Source organism: Gracilinanus agilis, chromosome 2 (assembly GCF_016433145.1).
Source record: "Gracilinanus agilis isolate LMUSP501 chromosome 2, AgileGrace, whole genome shotgun sequence".
Classification (NCBI taxonomy): Eukaryota; Metazoa; Chordata; class Mammalia; order Didelphimorphia; family Didelphidae; genus Gracilinanus; species Gracilinanus agilis.
This window is the reverse complement of record NC_058131.1, coordinates 625,394,821-625,418,194: the sequence shown is the minus strand read 5'-3', so window position 1 is coordinate 625,418,194 and position 23,374 is coordinate 625,394,821. Positions and strand designations below refer to the sequence as shown.

General features: G+C 34.2%; 1 protein-coding gene across 1 annotated transcript in view; it reads right to left on the bottom strand.

Annotated features, from left to right (window-relative positions):
* Positions 1-220: 220 nt before the first annotated feature.
* Positions 221-23,374, bottom strand: part of NHLRC2 (NHL repeat containing 2) — a 59,381-nt gene continuing 36,227 nt past the window's right edge. The window contains exons 7-11 of the mRNA XM_044665596.1: positions 17,187-17,418; positions 16,301-16,423; positions 10,267-10,476; positions 6,483-6,705; positions 221-477 (exon numbers count right to left, since the gene is read on the bottom strand). Coding sequence (XP_044521531.1) covers positions 221-477; positions 6,483-6,705; positions 10,267-10,476; positions 16,301-16,423; positions 17,187-17,418 — 1,045 coding nt within the window. The remainder of the gene's footprint in view (positions 478-6,482; positions 6,706-10,266; positions 10,477-16,300; positions 16,424-17,186; positions 17,419-23,374) is intronic.

The following is a 23,374-nucleotide window of genomic DNA, read 5'->3' as shown; positions in this document are numbered from 1 at the left end:
CCAGTCCACAAACTGAATTTCTCCACATAATAAATAGGTAGAAAATTAACATAATTTCACTTAAATAGCAGATTCTGTCACAAAGTAATGAATTTAAAGTTATTTTGTTATTAAACTCTAGGTGATAAGGAACAGAAGGAAAGCCATCTGTTTGGCTGTTTGTATAAAAATAGTGAGCAATAAGTTAAAGTGACTGGCTGCATTGTGGAAGATTAGCTGCCTAAAACACATATCTCAGCTCTACCAGAGGCGTGTTACTGTGGTGTGTATTAGCAATCTGTAAAGGCTGACTAAATAAAATTCCTTTCATCATACAGGCACTGCTGTCTGAACTACAATAATAAAGACACACGCAGATGGACACAACCACTTCAAATGACAAGCAACTATGTGGAATCTTCAGTGATATCACAGGTTGTGTAGAAAGACTTCTAATTTCTCCTGATGGAGTTTGTCCTTCAAGAAGCCATTCATTACCTGAGAAATAAAAAATAAATCATTAAAATCATAAACATTTACATATAAGAATAAAGTCTTTTTTGTTATGTCTTCATATTTTCCTTTATGTGAATAATGCTATATTAAACTTATAAATCTAACTTTATTGAAACTGAGTTGTACCAAATATTGAAGCAGAATTATCTCAAATAATTCTATGTAATTTCATTTATAATCTAATGCCTTTATGTTAGCAAAATGAAGTCCTACTTGCAAGAATGCTGTAATAACTCATATTTTCTATAAAAATGTTGACTACTTGAAAAAAAGATATTCTGATTAAAAAATATTCTTCAGAACATTAAAAAATACAAGTGTCTGTTCCATATAATTCTGTGGTAATTCATTTCCAATCTAGTTGGCTACTTATAAAATGATGTTGGCTAGGAAACTAAAATCTTTAAGAACTGAATATCAACAAATAAATTAGAAACAAAAATGAGAGTTCCTTCCTTACTATTTGGGGAAAGCCTGTACAAAGATAAGTACAAAATAAATATGAAGGGATATCTGGGAATAAAAGGAACACTAACTGGGATATGATGGGGTCAATGAGATGATGCAATGGACACAGTACTATGTGGGTTTGGAGTCAGGAAGACTCATCTTCCTCAGTTCAAATCTGGCCTCAGATACTTACTAGCTGTGTAACCTTGGGCAAGTCACTTAACCCCATTTACCATAATTTTCTCATCTGTAAAATCAACTGATGGAGGAAATGGTAAACCACTCCAATATCTTTGTCAAGAAGACCCCCAAATGGGGTCATAAAGGGTGACACATGACTGAGAACAATTGAATATCATCAAATAAGACACCAAAGCAACAATTTGTACAGAATTAATGCTATCTCTTTTTGGCAATTATTTTGCATTGTGAGAAGTCATATTCATTGACTTTTGTATTCAGAAGCCTCCAGATAGTTGTGTTTTATACAGGTGACGTTGTTAGGAATCTAACTTCCAGAGGAGACATTGTGATGTAGAAACTCACTTTAAACACTACCTCCTACTAGAAGCTTTTCCTGACCCTATTCCCAGCTCTACCTACCAGCCAGTGCTCCTTTTGCTCTCTGACATCGCTTTATGTTTATTTTGCATGTACTTATCTTTGTACAGGCTTTCCCCTCCATAATAGGTAGGGACTTTGTCTTTTTCTTTTTTTTTTTTTTTTGTCTCTGTGTCCCCATGGCCAGAGGAGAAGTATTAGAGGGTGTAAAGAGCAGGCCTTGGATAACAATTGACTGTATACCTGGGCAATCAATTGATCAACAAGCATTTATTAAGTACCTTCTATGTGTGCCAGACATTGTACTAGGTATTCTGAACTCAAAAGATATGTCTTTGCCCTAAAGAAAGGAGGCCACATTCTAGAGGGAGAGAAAAAATGAACAAAATAATATGAAATTCTTACAACATAAATACAAGGAAATTTTTTTGGGGGGACAGGACAGTATTAGTTGGGGAAGGGGGTCAGGAAGGGTTTCACATAGAAAGTATCCCCTGAGCATAGTTTTGAAGGAAACAAGGGATTCCAAGAAGTAAAGGTGAGGTGGGAAGGCATTATAGGCCTGATGGGAAATGGTGTGTTGTGTGGGAATTCAAATCCTGACTTTATCACTAATATGGTGTTCAATTCAAACCTCAATATAATTCCATCACTAATGATTAGGAATTCAATTCTAAATCCAATATAATATCCATTATGCTTATTTTATTTTTGATAATAGGAGGGCTGGTCTGAATTCACATATAGTCAACTATTGACTCTCCATGAATGAATTATCCAAAGCATGCTTTTAAATTTTCAAGTTCTCCTTCTCCTACTAGGCCTGACAGTTGTCCTTCTCTGGTCAGATAATCAGTCAACAAGAAAGACAAGCAAGGCACCCTGGGGTAGAGACAGGAGGCAGCATGTACAGGCAAGTCAAAATACTACTACCAACTTGACTGTCATTTCCGCTCAGAGCCTGAGCCCAAGATCCTTCAGAATAGCAGTGTTTCCAAAATGACCAGACCTGCTTCCAGCCCACTCTTCACAGTCATCCATGGGGGAAAAATTCATTGTAGAGAGGGGACCCAGCTTCCTCATTACTACCAGCAATGATTGCTGCCCTACTATGACCAAGTGGGCAAGTAAAAAAGCCCTGGGAATGGCAGCACATTCTAGACTACCAGTCCTACTTCCAGTCATTATCTGGGGAGGCAACTCCTATGGGGAAGGGGCCAAGTATATTCATCAACTGGCAACCAACTGCCACATTCAGGGCAGGCGGGGCAGCCTAGTAGAAGCAGCTGGGCAACCTAAGGGAGAGACAGGAGGTCACAGATGCCAGCTAAGTTAAACTACCATCACAAGCCCCCACACCCAAGAAGAGCCTTGGGAATAGCCATGCTTCCAGCCCAGTAGCTTTAGTCATCTTAGGAAGCAATGGAGACGAACACTGCCAACTGCTCCTGTGGGTACTAATAGTCACAGCTAATAGAGACTTGGGGAAAAGTTTTTGTCTCTCAAGTCCTTAGCACTTTCAAATTGTCCAACGTTAGAAACTGTTATGATTAAATTTCTCTGGAGACTATATTTGTTTATAATTACTTATTAGCAAAGGTCAGAGAGAAAGAAAGACCACATGATCATTGGCCGTCCTAATTGCTAATCACTCGCCATGCTACCTGACTCCACAGAGTCTTCAGCCCAACAAGAGAGCACAAACCTGCTCCAGCCCCTGTCTTATGAGGCCACTCGTCCTGTGTCTCAGCCTGGGCCAGACCCAAGTGTTTGGGATGCCAGGAATCACATGGGACGTGGCGCCAGCCTCTTTGGGGGAGCCACAAGACCTTTGTCAGCATGCCATAGTGCGCGTGTGTGGCCAAAGGGTGGGGCTGATAGCAAGGATGGGTTTTCAGACAGAATAAGGTGGCACAATTTATACTAAATTCATACAATCAGTTATGGTTCTATCAATAGAAAATACATTAAAGAAGAAGCACTAATATCTACTTAGCTGATATACCCTAAAGACCATAGGACTTCTCCCATCTGACTTGCAAATGAAACCTTCTACTTGTGTTATCTCCATCATTAATGCTAAGGACCAACATTTGTATAGCCCTTACTTTATGCCAGAAACTGTGCTAAGTGTTTTACAAATATTATCTCATTTGATTCTCACAATAACTTTTCAAGGTAGGTACTATTATTATCCCCATTTTACAGATGAGGAATCTAGGATAGAAGGAGGTTAAGTAACTTGCTCAGTCACACAGCTGGGAAGTGTCTGAGATTGGATTTGAACTCTGGTCTTCCTGACTCCAGGTCTGGTTCTCTATCCTCTGTGCCACAAAGCCCATATGTTCCTTAAAAGCAAGACCATCTTCTGTGGTTTATTTGCACCCCAGCACTTTGCATACAGTAAGTAAACTTTTATTAAATGCTTTCTCTAAATTTTATCTATCCATCCATCCATCCATCCATCCATCCATCCATCCATCCAGGATTTTGAACTAAGGCTGGGGATATAAAGGCAAAATACACTCTCTCTGTTTTCAACAAGTTCACAGTTACATGGGGGAGACAACATGCAAACAACTATGTACAAAGAAGACCTACAGATAAACATCTATATGTCTATGATCAGTTAAAGGTAATCAACAAGAAGAAAGCACTAGCAATAAGAAGGATTGGGCAGGTTTTGTGTAAAAAGTGGGATTTTAGCTAAGATTTAAAGGAAGCCAGGGAAGACAAGGAGGTGGAGATGAGGAGAGAATTTCAGGCATGGGGGGCAGCCACTGAAGATGTACCACGCTGGGAGAAGAGGTATACTGTGAGGAGGCCAGTGTCCTGAATCTCTGGGCATAAAAAGACAAAAAAGTTTATAACGGGATATATCATAAAGGGCTTTGAATGCCAGAAAATTTTATATCTAATCCTGACAAGAGAGCCACTGCAGCTTTATGGCCAGTTCTGTACTTTAGATAGATCAAAGCATCAGCTAAGTGTATTTCTACAAACACAAATAATTTTAATATGAGCTTATAGAAGATGTAAATGAGGGATGTGAAATGTCTACCACAGAAAACATAACTCGAACTCTAAATAAAATATATGTAATTTTAAATGACCTGCTGTTTGAAAGTGGTTGGTTGTGTCCCTCTTCTCTCTTTCAACAATTAAAACCCACCTGCATGCAAGTCATTTGACCCCCATTGCCCACCCTTACCACTCTTCCACCAAAGAGCCAATATATAGAAGTTAAGGGTTAAAAAATAAAAAAAAAAAACCCACCTGCATACCCAACATACTAAATTTAAAAAAAAAAAAAAAAAAGATGTGTAACAGACACCCACGAATGAAGTATTTGCAAATAGTGATACATAGAAAGAATCCAGCAAAGGGCAATATTGATGAATGTTTTTAGGTAAACTATGGAAGGCACCACTGAACACTTAATGTGGTACTGTCCTTTTCACAAGAAATCCTGAAGATGTGACATTTCAGTGATCTACTTAAAACTTTTGAACTTTTCCTGTGAAAACAAAAACTATTCCAAAGAAATCCTTGTTTTGACCAACAGCTTATTGAAATCAGTTCTGTACCGATTTTAGCCAAAAGGATATTTAATCTTTATGACACGGGTCTTTAAAATAGAAGCAACCTACAAAAGGTTTAACTAGGAAGCAAAATGCATATCAAAGACATCTGTTTAAATAATATCAACCCCTTACATTGGTATAACAACTTATATGATTAAGAAGCTTCACATAAATTTTCTTATTCAACACATCCATGGAAGGGAGGTATGCAGATGAATAAATGGAAAGAGAAATGGTTCTCTACAAATTATGAATCAGATGTAGGGATGGGTAATACGCCAGGTTTTCTGGTCTCTTCTTCAACACTCTTTCTCCTATGTTTAGTGTCTCTAGTGATGATTTCAATGTATAAGCTTAACAAGAAATCTTGCATGTGATTCTCCTCTTCAGTTGGCAATGAATGCCAATTGTTTTACTTATTAATGTGTCCATTCTTAACACCTACGATGATAAAAAATTAATTTAAAAAGAACTTCTCTACATAATTTCATTCCCTTTAAACTCCAAGACAGCAATCATGACTGATAGGAGAAGCTCTTCAGAAATTTTAGGAGTATTACATATTGGTTTGTCAGGGTAGATATACCAGTTTCTCGCCACTGGTTGAGATATAAATGCATTTTCACTCACTCCTCTTGACTCTTATCCAAATGCCTTTCTCCATATACTGTCTATTTTCTTTTTGCTTCCCCTGAGTGAGTGAGTATAGGACAGTTTCATGGAATCACAGATTTTTAGAACCTAAATAGCTCATTTAACACCATCTTCCAGAAAAAAATAACTGAGGTCCAGAGAACTTGTCATTCATTTAATATCACACAACCGGCAAGTGACAGGGCTAGACAAGAATCAAGGTTTGCTGATTTCTAGTCCAATGACGTGCAGTTTCCATTGTTTTTCCTCATTTAAACTTTCCTGTTCATAGTGGCTCCATTAAGAACAAAGTAATGGCAAGAATAAGTTCAGAGGTATATATTCCAAATAATTTGGGCAATATGTAGCTTCAGGTGGATTATTATCTTTTAGCATATGAGAGAAAGAATTTTAAAGAGTAATGAAGATCACCAAAATGGTTATCAAAAAGGGACAGGTATTAATAAGTGTTGAAACTCACAAAGCAATTAATACATTATCTCATTTGATCCTTACAACAATCTTGGGAAGTGAAGTAGATGCTATTATTATTTCCATTTTAGAGATAAAGAAGTTAAATCTAAGAGAATGTGACTTGCCTAACATCACATAGCTAGTGTCTAAAGCAAGGCTTGAACTCAGATCTTTCTGACTCTAGGTTCAATGTGATTTTGTGTATATTTACATCATATTAGATGATGAAGGGGGAGGAGAAGCATATTAAAAATATGCCATTAGTAATATTACTAATGTACTCACCTTCAGCTGTTAGAAACCAGAAACTGGGTGCTCCTTCAGTTAATTTTGTTTCTGCAGGAAGACCTAATCTTAGCATAAACTGAAGACTCTGTCCAGGAGATACAGTCAATGGTGAAAGCTTAACATTTGGAGAAGATTTAGGAAGTTTGGGTAGTTTTATTGTCTTCTGCTTTTCGAGAAATGGGCCATCGACAACAGCAGTTTCTGAATTGATGATGGAGAGCTATAAATATTTTTAAAAAGTTACTAAGTACAAATTTGTGTGAAGAGTTACTTTATTAATAATTCTACCTAGAGTGGAAAGAGCAGTAGAGATACACACAAATTCATAAGATAGAAAATTCAAAAAAAGGAGACAAATAAAACTCATGGTCTCCAATATTTATACACAAATGCACAAGGAAAGGGCAATAAAGAAGGTGAACAAAATCAAAAAAGACAATTTTAAATTAATATCAGTAAGATTTTGTTAAAATTAAGTCCAAGATTGGAATACAGCTTGGGAAGAATATACCTTATTGAAAAAGAACAAACTGAGTTAAAATAGGGGTAGATCAGAAGAAGAGAGTAGCACTGTATATTAAGAAGGGAAATCTAGATAGCAGAGGATAGGAAGAACAGAGAAACAAAAGGATGTAATAGATAAATAATTTGGGAGTCAGATTCAAAACTCTGTTGCAGAGGCATTATATAGTAATAATAGTATGCTTTAATTATCTGGACATCTGCTTGACCCTTCTCTCTAGTCAGAGGAGTCAAGAAATTAACTTCACCTTTCAAATGCTAGAGGGGCCAAGGAGGGCCTAGAAATTGATTCTCACCAACAAAAAAGAATTCACAGCTACAATGGATGCTATGTAATTATCCATTTAATCTTTATGAATTTATCTATCCCTTGCTTGGTCAAGAACTCTTCCCTTATATATAATTGTGAAGCTCCTTCGATTTTCTTCTAATTTTATTATCTAACCTTTCATTGGATGAGATGAAATTATAACAAAATTTATCTTGAGGGATCTCCATCTCTATCTCATTCTCAGGTTTTATTCTTTGGAAGTTCATTTATGGATAGTTCAATTTTTTACCCATTTAAATAAGGTTATAAAATTTTCTTTTCTTGTTCTGATAATCTGGTTATTTTCCATTTTTTTAAAGAATCATTCATTTTATTTAAATTGCTGTTTTCTGGCATATAATTAGACATATAGTTTGTAATAAACATCCAACAAATCCTCTTCTTTTGCTGGGAATTTAAAAAAAATATTCACATCATTTTTCCTCTCCTAACCCCAATCATTAACAGAGGCTGTTTTATTAGTTTTTTCTTTTAAAAATTTGGCCCCTAGTATTAATTACAAATTTAACTTCATTGTTTTAATTGTTATCTCTTTTCTGGTTTTCAGAATTAATTTTGTGCTTAGTTGAGCTTTAAAAATGTTGCCTTTCTAATGCTTTTAGTTGCTCAGTCATTTCAATTATTTATTCTTCTCTTTGGTTGATTAAAGCATTTAAAGATATAAATTTCCTTCTTAAAACTGTTATGATTGCATCCCAAAAGGTTTGATATAACACCTCAATGTTGAAATTTCCTTTGTTTAAATTATTTATTGTTTCTAAGATTCATTCACTGATTCACCAATTCTTCATATCTAATTAATAAGCATTTACTTAACTTGAATCCTTTCTTTAAATGTCCTTTAGTGATTATAATTTTTATTGCATTATTGTCAGTAAAAGATGTTTAATATTTCTCCTTTTCTACATTTCTTTATGAAATTATATCCAAGCACATGGTCAATTTTTGTAAATGTATAATCCTTAGCAGAGACATATGGGTATTTCTTTCTAATCCCATTCAGTAAAAACCAGAGATCTAACATACTTATATTTTCTAACATATATCTATTCTAAAATTCTATTGAATTTCATAATTTCTTGCTTAACATTTTCTTGACTTGTCTAAATCTGAAAGGAGCTCATTGAGACCCCAACTATTAGTTTTGCTTTTTATAAACATACATTAATTTGACTAACTATGCTTATATAATCAAGAAATAACAGTTTCATTAGATCATGAAGCATAATGTAGTTTCTTTCCTATCTTTTGTAATCCTTTTAATTTTTACTATTCCCTTGTATGAGACATAAGCCACACTCACTTTTAAATACCCAACTGAAGCTTAAAAAAGTCTGCTCAATTCCCTCATTAAATTTTGTGTGAAGATTTATATTTCAAGTGGTTTTTTTTGTAAACAATGTTAGATTCTGTTTTCTACTATATTCTACTACCCCTCCCTTTTATGAATGAGCCCATTCCATTCATCATCACTGTTAGGACTGTTAATTGTGTATTTCCTTCTTTTATGTCTTCAAACTTTTTCCCTCTGAGTTCTCTTTATCAACGATATTGTGCTACTCTATTATATCTATATCTATATCTATATCTATATATCTTATTACTCAAATGAAATATGTGGAAGCATTTTAACAAGAATTAGATTGAGAAGATAATTTCCCTTCAATCTGAAACAATTTTTTTACAAATGTTATCTAAATTTTAGTGGCTTAGGAAATGGGGCTTTTGTGCTTCTTTTGGGAAGATTATCTAATAATTTAACCCGCCATAGCAATTAAGACTACATCTTTAAAGGATAATTTAACATCAACATAAATATGTATCTTTATATATGTATATAGGGTACTTATTCAGTTATTCCTTAAAAACGTATTCAATTATTCCTCAATTGATGGGCTTTTTAGTTTCCAGTTTTTTTCTTTTAAGTCATCATAAAAAGAGCTGCTACAAATAATAATTTTGTATATAAAGTACTTTTTCCTCTCTCTTTGATCTTTTTGGGATATAGGCCTAACAATAGCTAACTCAAAGAGCATGCATTAGTTTGTAAATTTTTGTGTATATGTACACAGATATATGTATACAGCTATATAATGCCAGTCCTGTTATTTTATCAGTGTTAGAACTTGCCGGTATGAGACTTCCCTCCAGCAAAGCAAATGAGAACTATTTTTTTTTAGTCTTAAAGAGAACTGCCTGAGGACAGTGAGAGGGTAAGTGATTTGCCCATCATCCCATAGCTTTTATGTATCTAAGCAAGATATGAACATAGTTCTTTCTGACTTCAAGGCTGATCTCAATCCTTTATACAAGGTTGCTTCTCTTGTTCACATATAAATACAAATAAAGATATATATGCAAATAATGGTAATAAAAAATAAAACAAAAAACTAGAACCCCTCTCTATTTTAATAGGACCATCAATATTTCTCCAAGAACCAATCTTTCCCAAATTCTCAGCACAGATGGAACATTTATTTTAAGAATAAGTTATCTTGCTTGAACGCATGGGTTGAGGTGGACATGATTGGAGATGTGGACTTGAAACTACCACACCAATGCAACTAACAACAATTTGGAAATAGGTCTTAATCAATGACACATGTTAAAACCAGTGGAAATGTGCATCGGCCATAGGTGGGGGTAGCGTGGGGGGGTGAAGGAGAAAGTAGGAGCATGAATCATGTAACCATGTTAAAAATGAATATTAATAAATGCTTTAAAAAAAGAATAAGATATCTTTAAATCAATCTTGTTCGTTTGATTATCAAAAAATATCATGGACAATTATTTACTATTCTGAATTTTCTTCAATCATATGATATAGAGGGATTTTGTATAGTTCATGCTTTACATTCTATAAGAGGGCTGATAATAGTTTTAATCTAGTAAAATGTTTAATTTATAAATTATAAAATTTCTACTTACCACAGAAATAATTTTTGTTTCCAAATCCATCACTTTAATTTGATGATTATTTGTATCAGCAATATATAGCAAATTATCATTCTCTCCAATACACAATCCTCCAGGTTCATTAAAAGTTGACTCTATAGAAGTTGAACTGATAACATTACTTGCCTCTCCTGTACCTGCAATTGTAGTGCAGTTTTTTGTTTTGGGATCCACAACTTTAATCTAAGGAAAAAAAACAATAAATTTTAAAGACTCAGAAGTAGGATACTATATTTTCACTGTATATAGGGAGTATATCTTATTCCAATTTATCACAGCTGACAAAAGGAATAATCTTATCTATTGCAAATAGAAATACCTAAATAGCAAACATGTTTTACTTTTCTTTTTAAAATTTTATTGATGTTTGTTTTTCCATTACAAAAATTTATAGATTATTCCTTCTTTGAGAAAGAAGATCTCTTGTAACAAAGTAAAACAACTAAAACTAATAATAGTAATCCCATATGAAGTAAATGCAACATTTCACACTTGAAGCTGCCCTCACCTCTCTAAAAAAAATGAAATCCATTTTTTTCTCCTTCCCACTTTCACTCCACTAGGGGGATTGTGGGGAAAAGAAATACAAAATTTTTGTAACAAATATGTATAATTAAGCAAAACAAATTCCATCATGGGTTGTAGAGAAAATCATGCATATTTCATTCTGCATCTGAAGTTCATCACCTCTCTGTAATGGAAAAAATATTTCATCACCTATCTTTTGGAATTGTAAATGGCCATCGTTTGATCACAGGACTTATACCATTTGAAGTTCTTTTCAGTGTTATTGTTATAAATTTTTCTCTTGGTTCTGCTCATTTTGTTTTTCATCCATTTATAGAAGTTCTCAAAGTTGTTTACTTTTGTAACATTGATGCTATAGTATAAATTGTTCTTCTGGTTCTGCTCACTTCACATAAGTCTGTCCACATCTCTTTGAAATCATCAGTTTCCTCATTTCTTATATCAAAGTGCATATAAAAACGCATTCAGTTATTTCTCAATTGATGGGAATCTTTTTAGTTTCCAGCTGCTTTGTTGTTTTGTTTTTTTGCCACCACAAAAAGAGATGCTATAAATAATATTTTTATAAATATAGTGTCTTTTCTTCTTTTTTTTTTATTTCTTTGGGGTACAGTAGTCTAGCTGTGTAAAAGGGCATACATTATTTAAAACTTACTTGTTTTTTAGAATGTTTCAAATTGTTTTCCAGAAAAACTGTATCCAATTATAGACAATCAACAGTATGTGTCTAATTTTTCACAGCCCTTCAATATTTGTCATTTTCCTTTTTGCCACCTTTCCAGTTCTTCTTTTTATTTGTTAATTCATTTTTTAAAATTCTGTTAATTTAATTTTTAATTTTGATTTTTAATTTATTTCTAGTATTTTTAGCTACATTCCATATTCTGTACTTTTCCCTTTTTGATAATAATCATTGAGAGAGATAAAATTTTCTCTAAGGATAGCTTTTGCTACATCTCCAAAACTTTGTAATGTCTCACTACTGTTATTTTTAACAAAATTGATTATTATTTCATTGATTTGTTCTTTCACCCAACAATTTTTTAGCATATTCTCTAGTTGATTTTAAATATTTTAAATATTTTTTCAGTGACATTTATTTAAAATGTACTAATGAATCATCAGTAGAGCCTATGCATAATATTCCTGCATGAAAAGAAAATCAAAACTATAGTCATGAAAAATGCTCTAAATCACTTTTTTCTTTGAAAAATGCACATTAAAAAAACTCTAAGGTATTACCTCACACCTATATTACATCACACTATCAGAATGGCTAATATTAAAGAAAAGGAAAATGACAAGTGTTGTGGGAATGTGGAAAAAATGAGTTGGTGGAGTTGTTAACTGTTTTAACCATTCTGGGGAACAATGTGAAACTATGCCCAAAGGGCTATAAAACTGTGCATACTTTTGGAAGACGGAGTTTCTTCCGTGACTTTTTGATCCTTCTTTTCCATTTGGTCCATTCTACTTTTCATGGCAGTCTTTTCTTCATTGGATTTTTTTTGCCTCTTTTTCCAGTAGGTTAATTATGTATTTAAAGAAACTCATTTCTTCTCTGGATTTTTCTGCCTCTTTATCTAGTTGACCAACTTTACTTTTTAAACTTGTCATTTTCTTTTTGCATTACTTTCTTTTTTCCCATTTTTCTTTGACCTGTCTTATTTGACTTTTGAATTCCTTTTTGAATTCTTCTAGTGCTTGTGATCAATTCCTGTTTTCCTTTGAAGTTGGACATGTGATTGCTTGGATCTCACCATCCCTTGTTGGTTCTATGCTTTGTTCTTTGTCCCCATAGAAATCTTTGAGGGTTGTGTTTGTTTTGCTGTTTGCTCATTTTCCTAGCCTTGTTTTGCCTGTGGACTGGGCATTCTGAAATTTGCTGATTCTGTCTCCTCTGCTGCTTGACTTGCTGGGATTAAAACTGTGAGCTATTTTTGTCCTTTCAAAAGGTGGGTCTGAGGTGCTCTTTTGTTAGTGTAGCCCATGTCCTGAGATCCCAAACTAAACCTATGCCCAGTCACAGAACCTGGTGCAGTAAGTGGGGGGTGGGGGTGCTTTGCTGGCACTCTTCTGTGTGCAGTTTTGCTTCCAATCCCCCCTTATCCTATGAAAATCAACTCTTTGTGCCTACCTTTCAAGTTGTGTTCAGCAGAAGAGCCCCCGCATTGGTCTTGCTGCTGGTTTTTGACTCCTTTCATTTTGAGGAGCTTTTAAAAGGTTGGTTGGAGTATTGTCAGAGTAGTTTCAGCTTCCACTGCTACTAAGTTGCCATCTTGGCTCCACCCCCTTGTGCATACCTTTTGACCCTACAATATTACTTACTGGGTATGTATCCCAAGAAGATTTTTTAAAAAAGAGATATGGAAAAGCACCTAGATGTCCACAAATATTGATAACAGCATGATTTGTGGAAGGAAAGAATTGGAAATTAAGGGAATGCCATCAATTGGGGAATGGCTGAACAAGTTGTGGTATATGACTTCAATGGAATACTACTGACCTTTAAGAAATGATGAGCAGGATGCTTTCAGAAAAACCTGGAAAGATTTATATGAATTGATGCAAAATGAAGTGAATGGAACCAGGAGAATATGGTGCATAGTAACAGTAATATTGTATGATGATCCAAGAAAATTTCAAAGGACTTATGATGAAAAATGCTAACTACTTACAGACAAAGAACAAATAAAGTCTGAATGCAAGTTGAAGCATACTTTTTTGATTTTCTTTACTTTTCTTGTTTTTGTTTTGGTTTGTGTTTTCTTTCACAATTTTGCTAAAAAGAAGTATATGTTTTGCATGACTAAATTTATATAATCTATACCAAACTGCTTGCCTTCCTGAGAAGAGGGGAAGGGGAGAGGAAGAGAATCTGGAATTCCAATTTCTCTTCCAAATTCTCTTCGTCTCTTTCCCCTCCCCCCTTCTTGAGCAGGCAGGCAATCTGGTATAGATTTTAAAGGTTTTCTTCAAATTATGTGTTATATTAAATGCAACAAGATTCTCTGGCAAATCCAATCAAAGAAATAACTTTGCTCAACAATCTATTTCCATTAAATAATCACCAGAGTTCAGTTATATTCATCATTTTGAAGATTCTATTCATCTTTTTTATTTCTTTCATGGTTAACTTTTAATTAGCTTCATCTAAGGCAAAACTATGAATAAATGGAGATTCTCCCCCAAATATAATTGTGTTGTAGTCATTATTGAACCCATGCCTCTTTCCACTGGACCTCTTGACTCATCATGATATTCAGAGATTGTTGAGTAAAGTTATTTTTGCCATGGTTGTATTTGCCAGAGAATATTGTTGCATTTAACATAACATGTTTTTTAATGGAATTTGTAAATTTATATTCTATCAAGGTAAAGGCTTTGTAAAAAAAAAATCAACAAACAACATACAATAATTATTGTTGGATTTTAAAGCATTCTTGGATTGATTTTCAAGATATCAGAAGGTGGAGGAAATATTAAAAGAATGGAAAACAATACAGAAGGTGCTTTAATTTAAAAAGTTATCAAAAAGACATTGATAACTTCCAAAATGCCCATTTTCTAATTTCTACTAAATATTTATTAAATGATCTATGCACATACATCATGGATAAATATCCTTGGTGAAAATATGAGAAGGGAATTTACAGACTTTTAACAGACAACATTTTTATAACAGACCACATCTTGCCATTATATGAAGTGAGGTGTGGAACACTTAAGAACCTAAAGTTTAATATTTGTTGAGAAAAACACTACAAGAAACTCAAAATCTCCTAAACTATTTTTCTTATGATGAAGGAAATTTACTATGTAAAATATTCATTGATTTACTTAAATATTTAAAAATTTTAATTGAAATGAAAAATTTTAAGTGAACAGTTCAGAAAAACATATGCAAAGTGTGTTTATTATATTTACTACCAATGGCTTAAATATTGAAGTAAAATTGACACAAGTATTTTTGCCAATTTTTCTAACTAATAAAATTACATAGATTTACTTTTGTTAATATTGTCCCCGATCTCCATTTTTGCCTAATTGTTCCCTATAAATATTTTTTAAAACTGCAAATGTCCAACTACATAATTAGAAATATGTTATGAGAACCTCAGAGGCAATGAACCAAATTTTTTGTGGATAATAAGAGAATAGTACAAGTATGAAAAAGTAATTTGTGATTCTCTAAAAAAAATTTATGTCATTACTAATATTAATATTATAACAGGCCATTTGGAGATAATTTAGGTAAGTTAACCTGAAGCTATTTAAAAATATTCAAAAAGCATTAGTATTTTAGAAATCTTTTTGTGTAGTACAAGAAAAACAAGATGGATCAAACTAGGTAGTTTTTTCTAAAAAAACAAAAACAAAAACAAAACTCTAAGGTTCTCTTCTAATTAAAGACAACATTACAACAGTAATAACTTGGCAAAAAGCGTTAAAATTCTGAAATTTATAAGAATTTAGACATAATAAAGAATTCATGAAACTTGGCAATTCAAGTCCAGAAACTCTCAGGTAACACCAAGATTTCATTTACCCCATCTTTATTTAGCCTTATTCTCAGAATGATTAAAAAGAGATGTGTTAGATGAAATCTACCAGTTTTTGGAATTCTGAATTATCAATACTCTACTACATATATGTAGAAGAAAAAAATCATTTCCAAGTTAATTTCCTTTATATACTACCACAAGGTTGCCTTTTCGTAATTTCGACATAAGGGTAAAATGCATCTTGAGAAAAATTAATCCCAGAACTATAAGGATCTGCCAAATTTTTAATCTTTCAATTAAAATTGGGGTATGAAAGAAATGTTATCCTCTCCTAAGAATAATTACTGACAATTTTATTAACTTAGTAGTAGTACTAATCTATTTTTAATAAGATGTCCCAGAAATAAACAGACAACTGTGAACTGTAGTGTTAAAACTTAATATTAGTGTTTTATGTGATGTCACAAATCACATAAACTATGTTTATGTGCTTTGTATAGTTCTGTAAACAGAGGGCGGAAATTAAAGCATTATATCTGAAAATTTTTTTCAACACATTCATATTTGTTTAGCTTTCTAGCATTTTTTTCTTATTTTCCTATGTCTTTCTCCACGATATTTTTCTGTTATATTTCACATCCGACTCTCTTCCATCTCCCTTCCACCTCTACATTTCCACATGCTATCTCTCCCATTTATTGAATATGTTGCATAGCAGCTTTGATTAGCTGCAATTCATGATACTTGATTATGGCCACTGTGAATCTATTTATGTTTTCCCCATTTCATGGCCCCGAGAAAGCATCCATTCTAAAAACAAAATCAAGAAACCAGAATAAAATAATGAATATGGTTGTCAAGATTCACTCAAAGTAGTATATATTTTTAAATGGCATTTGTAGGAGGCTTTCACAGATTTTTAAACATTTTAATTGCTACATATGAAAAATAGGGTATTATGCAATTATGCTTACTTTGTGATTATAGGAGTCTGCCACATAAAGTAAGTTTCTTTTCTTATCCCAAGTTACTCCAAGTGGGTGCTGAAGCTTTGCATTGATTCCTGCTCCATCAACATCACCAAAAGCAAATAAATTCTTTTTTTAGAAAAAAAAAAAGGCATTTGTTATTAAACTGCTATGGTATTTTGGTTAACTACATAAGGCAGAGTTAGACAACAGTTTCATTTATCTAAGGTGAGGCAAAGAAAAGCTCTGTTTTTTGTCTAATTAGGATTGGATACCTTAAATGGGAAGACTAGTAATGCTGACAAAACATCTAACTTCTATTACCTTATAATGCTTTCTAAAGTTGTGAGTTCATATAAATGATTCAGTAGTCAGTCTGCTTTTTCCTACATGACAAAATGATGCCTGTCCAACCTTTCTGGGGCTCATTTTCTTCATTTGTAAAACAAAGAAGTTGGATCAATGGCCTTTAGGGTCCCTTCTCATAGGGCTGTCCTGAGGATCAAATGAGATAATATATGTAAAGAACTTAGCACAGTGCCTGGCATATAGAAGTTCCAGCTCTGAGTCTATGATTTTATGATATCTCTAGCAATCTCTCATCTCCAATATTTCATGCAGTTGATCCATTATTCTTCCTTCTACTTTGTATGCTTAGCATACATATGTAACTGGAGATAATAGCTAGCTGTTTGCAGTGGTTGGCTGTATTTAATGTGTTTTTGCCATATATTTGGATCTTTCTGTAGTGACTTCAACATTAGATTGAGAGTAAGAATTAGGCCTTCTCTTTCCTAAGTAACAAGAATAATTTTGAAGCTCAATTAATACTGACCTATATTCACAATGCATACAACAAAATTACATATGAAAAAAATGTAATTTTCCTTACCATGGGATCTCTCTCTCCTCCTACAAGATGTTTCACTGCTCCATCTTTCAGTGAGACAGTTCTGACAGTACTGCTCTCACTATCTGCTACAAATAAGCAGTTCCAAGGTTCTTCAGAAGCCACGGAAAGGCCTGAAGGCTGGGCAAAACTTGCCTTGTGGGGATATGCATTGTTTCGATTCTCTTCATTTCCACTTCCAGCAAACCTTAGGCAAGTTCCTTTTATCAACTCACTAAACAAAAATAAATTCATAGCCATTGTGCCAGGACTGATATATTTTAAACAATCCAATTACTAAACAAAATACATGCAGATAATAAAATCAATGATGATTATTAAACAAAATTAACAAATGATAATAAATATACACAGTGCCCTGTATCTTGGCATGTTAAACACATGTGAGAACTGAGTCATCTTTTACTCATCATGAATATATGCCATTTTCTAGTTTTGTTTTGTTTTTCTATAACACTTCCCAATCATTAACTAAATTTTATGAAAAAATCTCTTTACTTTTCATCAAAGCAAACTGGTAATAAAGAATTGAAGTAGTTTTCCAAAGGTCAAGCAAGACTTTGAATGTGGAGGCAGGAATAAGAGACAAAATTACTATAACCACTAGCTATATGCACTTTTTTTCAAAAGAAAAATAAAGGTTGCAACTGATTCACACTTTAACAACTGTGACTCTGTGACTGCATCTTAGCATCAAAAAATTTTAGAAAATAGAAGGTATCTTAAAATTTACCTAAAGTAAAGACAATTAGATGGCTGAGTGGCTAGAACTCCAGGAATGGAGATGGTACATTCTGGGTTTAAAACCAGCCTCAGATACTTTCTAGCTATGTGACCCTGAGTAAGTCATTTTACCCAAGTTGCTTCACCCTTATTGCTCTTTTGTCTTGGAAGTGATATTTAGAATTATTTAGCACATAGTAAATACAAAAATTGTTGAACAAATATAAAGCATTAATTGAGAGAAGACAAGTATTTAGGGAGTGATTATTATAAGACATCTGACTCTATAATAGAGTTAGATTTAAGTAGTAAACTGTTTCATGATATTTATGTATCATTAACTAGCTCAGTCAATCTATTCATTAACCTCTCTATCATTCTCCCAGATCCTAACTTGGGTCTATGCTGCTTTGAATATAAAGCACATGATATATAGCTGGCCTAAGCCACCCAATAATTATTTAAGCTGTCTTCTGTTTAAAAATACTGCACACATATGTATATGTACATATATGTAAGAATACACACATGCATATATGCACACACATATACACGCACTCAGCCTTTTTACCTCAAATGACTACTACTATTGCTTCAGGAAAGGATTAATTAATTGTCTGATGGCTCCATTCACTAGATTTTCCAGGCTGAAACACTCTTTTTTTGGTTTCATTTAATTTATTTGCATTCATTTATTATTTGCTCCTTCTATTTCCCATGCCTCCCAATTTAATATTAAGAAAAAAACTTTTTTAAAGTAATAAGAAATATGTATAGTCCAGAAAAACAAGTTCTCTCACTGAATGTCCCCCCCCCCCAAAAAAAAAAAGTCTCATTCTTCAGTCTTTTACTTAGCGGTATACTTCACCAGTCCTCTGCTGTCATGGTTTATCATTAATCTCAATTCTAAAGGCTTTCAAAGTTGTATTTCTTTTGTATTCTTTGTCATTGTATAAATTATGCACCTAGTTTTATTTAGTTTACACTGTCTTCCCAATTTACTCTGCAACTATTCATTTCATTATGTCTTATGTTGCAATAATATTCCATTACAAATTCATATACCATAAATTGTTTAGCCATTCCTCAATAAGTGACTGTCCTCTTTCTTAACTTTCAGTTTGGGGCTACTAAGTACTAAAAAAAAAGGATTTCTATAAATATTTTTGTACATATGGATTATTTTCTTTTGGTATCTTTGGGTAGAGCCCTAGAAATGAATGGTATTGCTGAAGGGGAAATGGGCAATTTAGTGCCTTCTTGGGCAAGTTCCAATACTGCTTTCCAGAATGGCCAAACCAAATTATAGTTTCATTCCTGCAATTTCTCTAACATCTGCCATTTTCTTCTTATAATCTTTGCCAATTTGATGGATGTAAGATAAAATATCAAAGCATTTCTCTTATCATTACTGGCAAGCATTTTTTTTATATGCTTGCTGACAGCTTTTATTTCTTCCCTTGAAGACTGCATGTTCATATCCTTTGACCAGTTATCTTTTGTGGGTTCCTTATATATCGTAGATATGAGACCTTTAATAGAGAAATTTGCTTCAGAGATTCTGAATTGTGAAACTTTCCTGGCCACTATTTCTTTCTATATACAGCCTCTTAGAATCCTTGACTATAAGAACTATCTCACTTTTTGTATTTGTATTCCCAAGGTTTAGCATAATGCTTGATATGTAGTAAGCACTTAATAAATGCTTTTTAAATTCAATCAACATTAATAGCTCGTACTTTGTGCCAGCTACTGTAATAAGCCCTAGAGACTTGAATGCAAAAGCAAGCCAATAACCAAGGAGCTGACATTCTAGTAAGAACTGACATTCTAATAATATATTTAAAGTAAGTATGACATGTATAAAAAATAAATACAAAGTGATTGGGAAGAGTTAACAACTGGTAGTGACAAAGAAATAGGGATAGGGGAAAACAGAGAATGTTAAAAGCTATTTTAAATTGAAGCCTAATATTTTTAGATATTATTAATTAAAACATTTTAACCAAAACTATAATGATTTAATGTATGAAAGTTGCTCTATGTAGAATTTTCCAGGAATACTTCAACATTTTCAATTAAGAAAAAGGATAAATTTTGGAATGGAATGTGCTGCAATCACCATTTCCCATTGCTCAGCAAGGAACATTTACTGTAGTGCACACACACTCTCTCTTTTCATTCCCTCAAAATGTCCTACAATACCTCTCATCCCTTTTCTGGAAAATTCCTAGAAAAATCTATCCATACTTATTGCTTCCATATCCTGTTCTCTCCCTCGTTCTTCAAATCTTTCCAGGCTGGTTCTTCATCAAGTAATACAACTATCAATAGTTGCCAAAGATGTCTTCATAGCCAGATCTGCTGGTGTTTTCTGTCTTTATCTTTTCTTGATCTGTCTGTTCCATTTGTTATTCCTGATTACCCAATCTTCCTAAATACTTTTTTCCTCTCTGGGTTTTTGTAACCTTTCCTGACTTTCTTGTTTATTCTTCTTGATCTTTTTTTTGCTGGATAATTATCCCTCTGAACCACTTGAATTATTAAGGCTTCCTCTTCCTTGCTTTCCTTCCACAGTCCCACACTTTTATCCCAGGCCCTCTTCTTTCTCAATACACTTCCTTTTAATAACCTCATTACTCCTCATAGATTTCATTATTATATCTATGCCAACACTCTCAAATTTATATGTCCAGCCTCAGTCTCTCCCTTGAGCTTCAGTCCCACATAACCAATTTGCCTATTATATACTTCAAACTCCATGTCACAGGCACAACTCAAACTACTATATATCCAAAACAGAATTCATAATTTTTGCTCCCCCATTTCAAATCTTCCTCTCTTTCTCAAACTTTCCTATTTCTGTTGAAGATGCCTCTGCTATGGCAAAAAATTGGAAAATGAGGGGATGTCCCTTGATTGGGGAATGACTGAACAAATTGTGGTAGATGTTGGTAATAGAATACTATTGTTCTATAAGGAATGATGAATCAGATGATTTCTTTATGAACTGGAAAAACTTACAGGAAGTGATGTGGAGTGAAATAAGCAGAACCAGGGGAACATTATACATAGTAACAAACACCATGGAACAATAATATGCAATAGATTTTGCTACTAATAGCAAGGCAATGAACCAGGACAATTCTGATGGACTCATGAGAAAGAATGCTATTCACAGCTAGAGAAAGAACTTTTGGAGTAGAAAAGCAGAAGAAAACATATGATTTATCATTTATATGGGTATATGATTTGAGGTTTTGGTTTTAAAAGATTACTCTATTACAAAAACGAGTAATATGGAAATAGGTTTTGAGTGATAATACATAGATAACCCAATGGAATTGCTTGTCAACTCTAGAAGCAGTGAGAGAAGAGGGAAGGAAGACAACATGAATCATGTAACCATGGAATAAAAATTTTTAAAAAAGTAAAAAAAAAAAAGATGCTGACACTATTCTAGATTTGGAAGTTAGACTGTAAACACTTAAGGCACTGTGCTAAATGCTGGGTATACAAATTGAGGGAAAAGCTTGTCCTTGCCCTCAAGGAGGCTCACAATTTGTTGAGGGAAGCAACAAGCATTCAAAGAAGTACAAATAAGCTATGCAGCAGATAAAAAGGAAGTAAATAAGAATGAGAAAACACTAGAAATTAAGAGTGGGTGGGGAAAGGCTTCCTGTAATTGATGAATTTTAGTTGAGAGTTAGAGGAAGCCAGGAAAATGAAAAGGGAATGATTTCCAGACATAGGGAAGAGCAAGAGAAAATAAAGCCAACAGATGAGGTATCATTTTCTTCTACTCCTTGCTCTCTCTCACCCTCCATATCTAATTAGTTGCCAAACCTTGCCATTTCAGACTCGTTTCCTTCTTGCCTCAATTATTACAAAAACCTCTTATGTGGTCTTTCTGACCCAAGTCTCCTCACTCAAACTCATCCTTCCATTTTATCATAGTGAATTTCCTTGAGCAAAGCTACCTACTCAGTAAACACCAATGACTCCCTGCTGCTTCTCAATAAAACACAAGCTCTTTAGTTTGGCTATTAAAGCCCTTGGTAATCTGTCTCTACTTACCTTTCCATTTTCATTGGACATTACTCCAAGTTCTATACTATGCAATTCAGCCAAACTGACCTTATCTCTATGTCACTCATACCTGATAGCCAATCTTCCATCTTGGTGCCTTTACACTGGCTGACCCATGCATGAAATAGCTTACCTCTTTATTTCCTCCTTGGAGAATGCCTCTCTTCCTTCAAGATAGACTCAAGCATCACCTTCTACATGAAGTCTTAATAAATCCCTTGAACTGTTAGTTTACCTCTTCTTCCCATCCCAAGAGCCTTACATTTAAATTACTTTCTCTATTTATTCTATCTCTATTTATATATGTTCTTGTCTCTCATTAGGATGTAAGTTCCTGCTTATAGCAATTATGTCATTGATTGCATTTGTATTCCTATCACCAAGCACAATGTGTAGGATGTGCTGCATAAATATTTGTTGATTACATAAAACAAAACTGAAAAAGGTAAACCAATTGTAAAACATCATATAAACATATTCCAAAGCTAAATACACACAATTGACACTGTGATTTTTCATTAGTCTGAACTTCATGTTTTTCTTATTGTACTTTGATGTTATATCTTACAATTATTTGTATCTTATTTTCTATACTCTAGCCTCCATTGGTGTAATGCTTCCTTCACATTGCACTGGCAATATGCAATAGATTTTGCTACTAATAGTAATGCAATGAACCAGGACAATTCTGAGGGACTCATGAGAAAGAATGCTATCCACAGCTAGAGAAAGAACTGTTAAAAATAGAAAAGCAGCTTCCGGTTAAGATGGCGGCAGAGTAAGGAGCAGCTGCTTGATCTCTCCTGACCCAAGCATACAGAACCCCTCAAGGGGAAATAAAAACGAGTCCAGAGGAACGAAGGAACCCCACAACAGGGCGCAGCATTGAAGGTACACAGAATCCGGGCATTTCCACGCTATAAAGGGGTGAAACAGCTCTCACTAAAACGGGAGAGGAAGAAGCCCCTCCCCCACCCCCCACCCCCCACACCTCGCACAACGCCAACACACAAGTGTGAAAACAGGACTGGGGCAACCAGATAATCACTGGCAGCCCCGGGGCTTGTACCTGTGTGCTGCAAGAGGAGGGACCCCAGGTGGCTGGGGGTGCGCACGGACTTTCCCTGAGCATCCACGTGGGTGAAGGCACCGCTTCCAGCCTGGACAAAGGCCTCTAAAACGTGGCCTTTCCCAAGCACTGAAGGCATCGCCTCAGGGGTGAATAAAGATCTCCAGCCCACACTTTCACTACCTTCTGCAGAGGTGAAGGCAGGCCCTAAGAGCATCAGTGCAGGCAAAGGCAGTGCCCTAGGCTTGAATAACGATCTCCAGCCCAGGCTTGGACCTCCAGTGAGGAC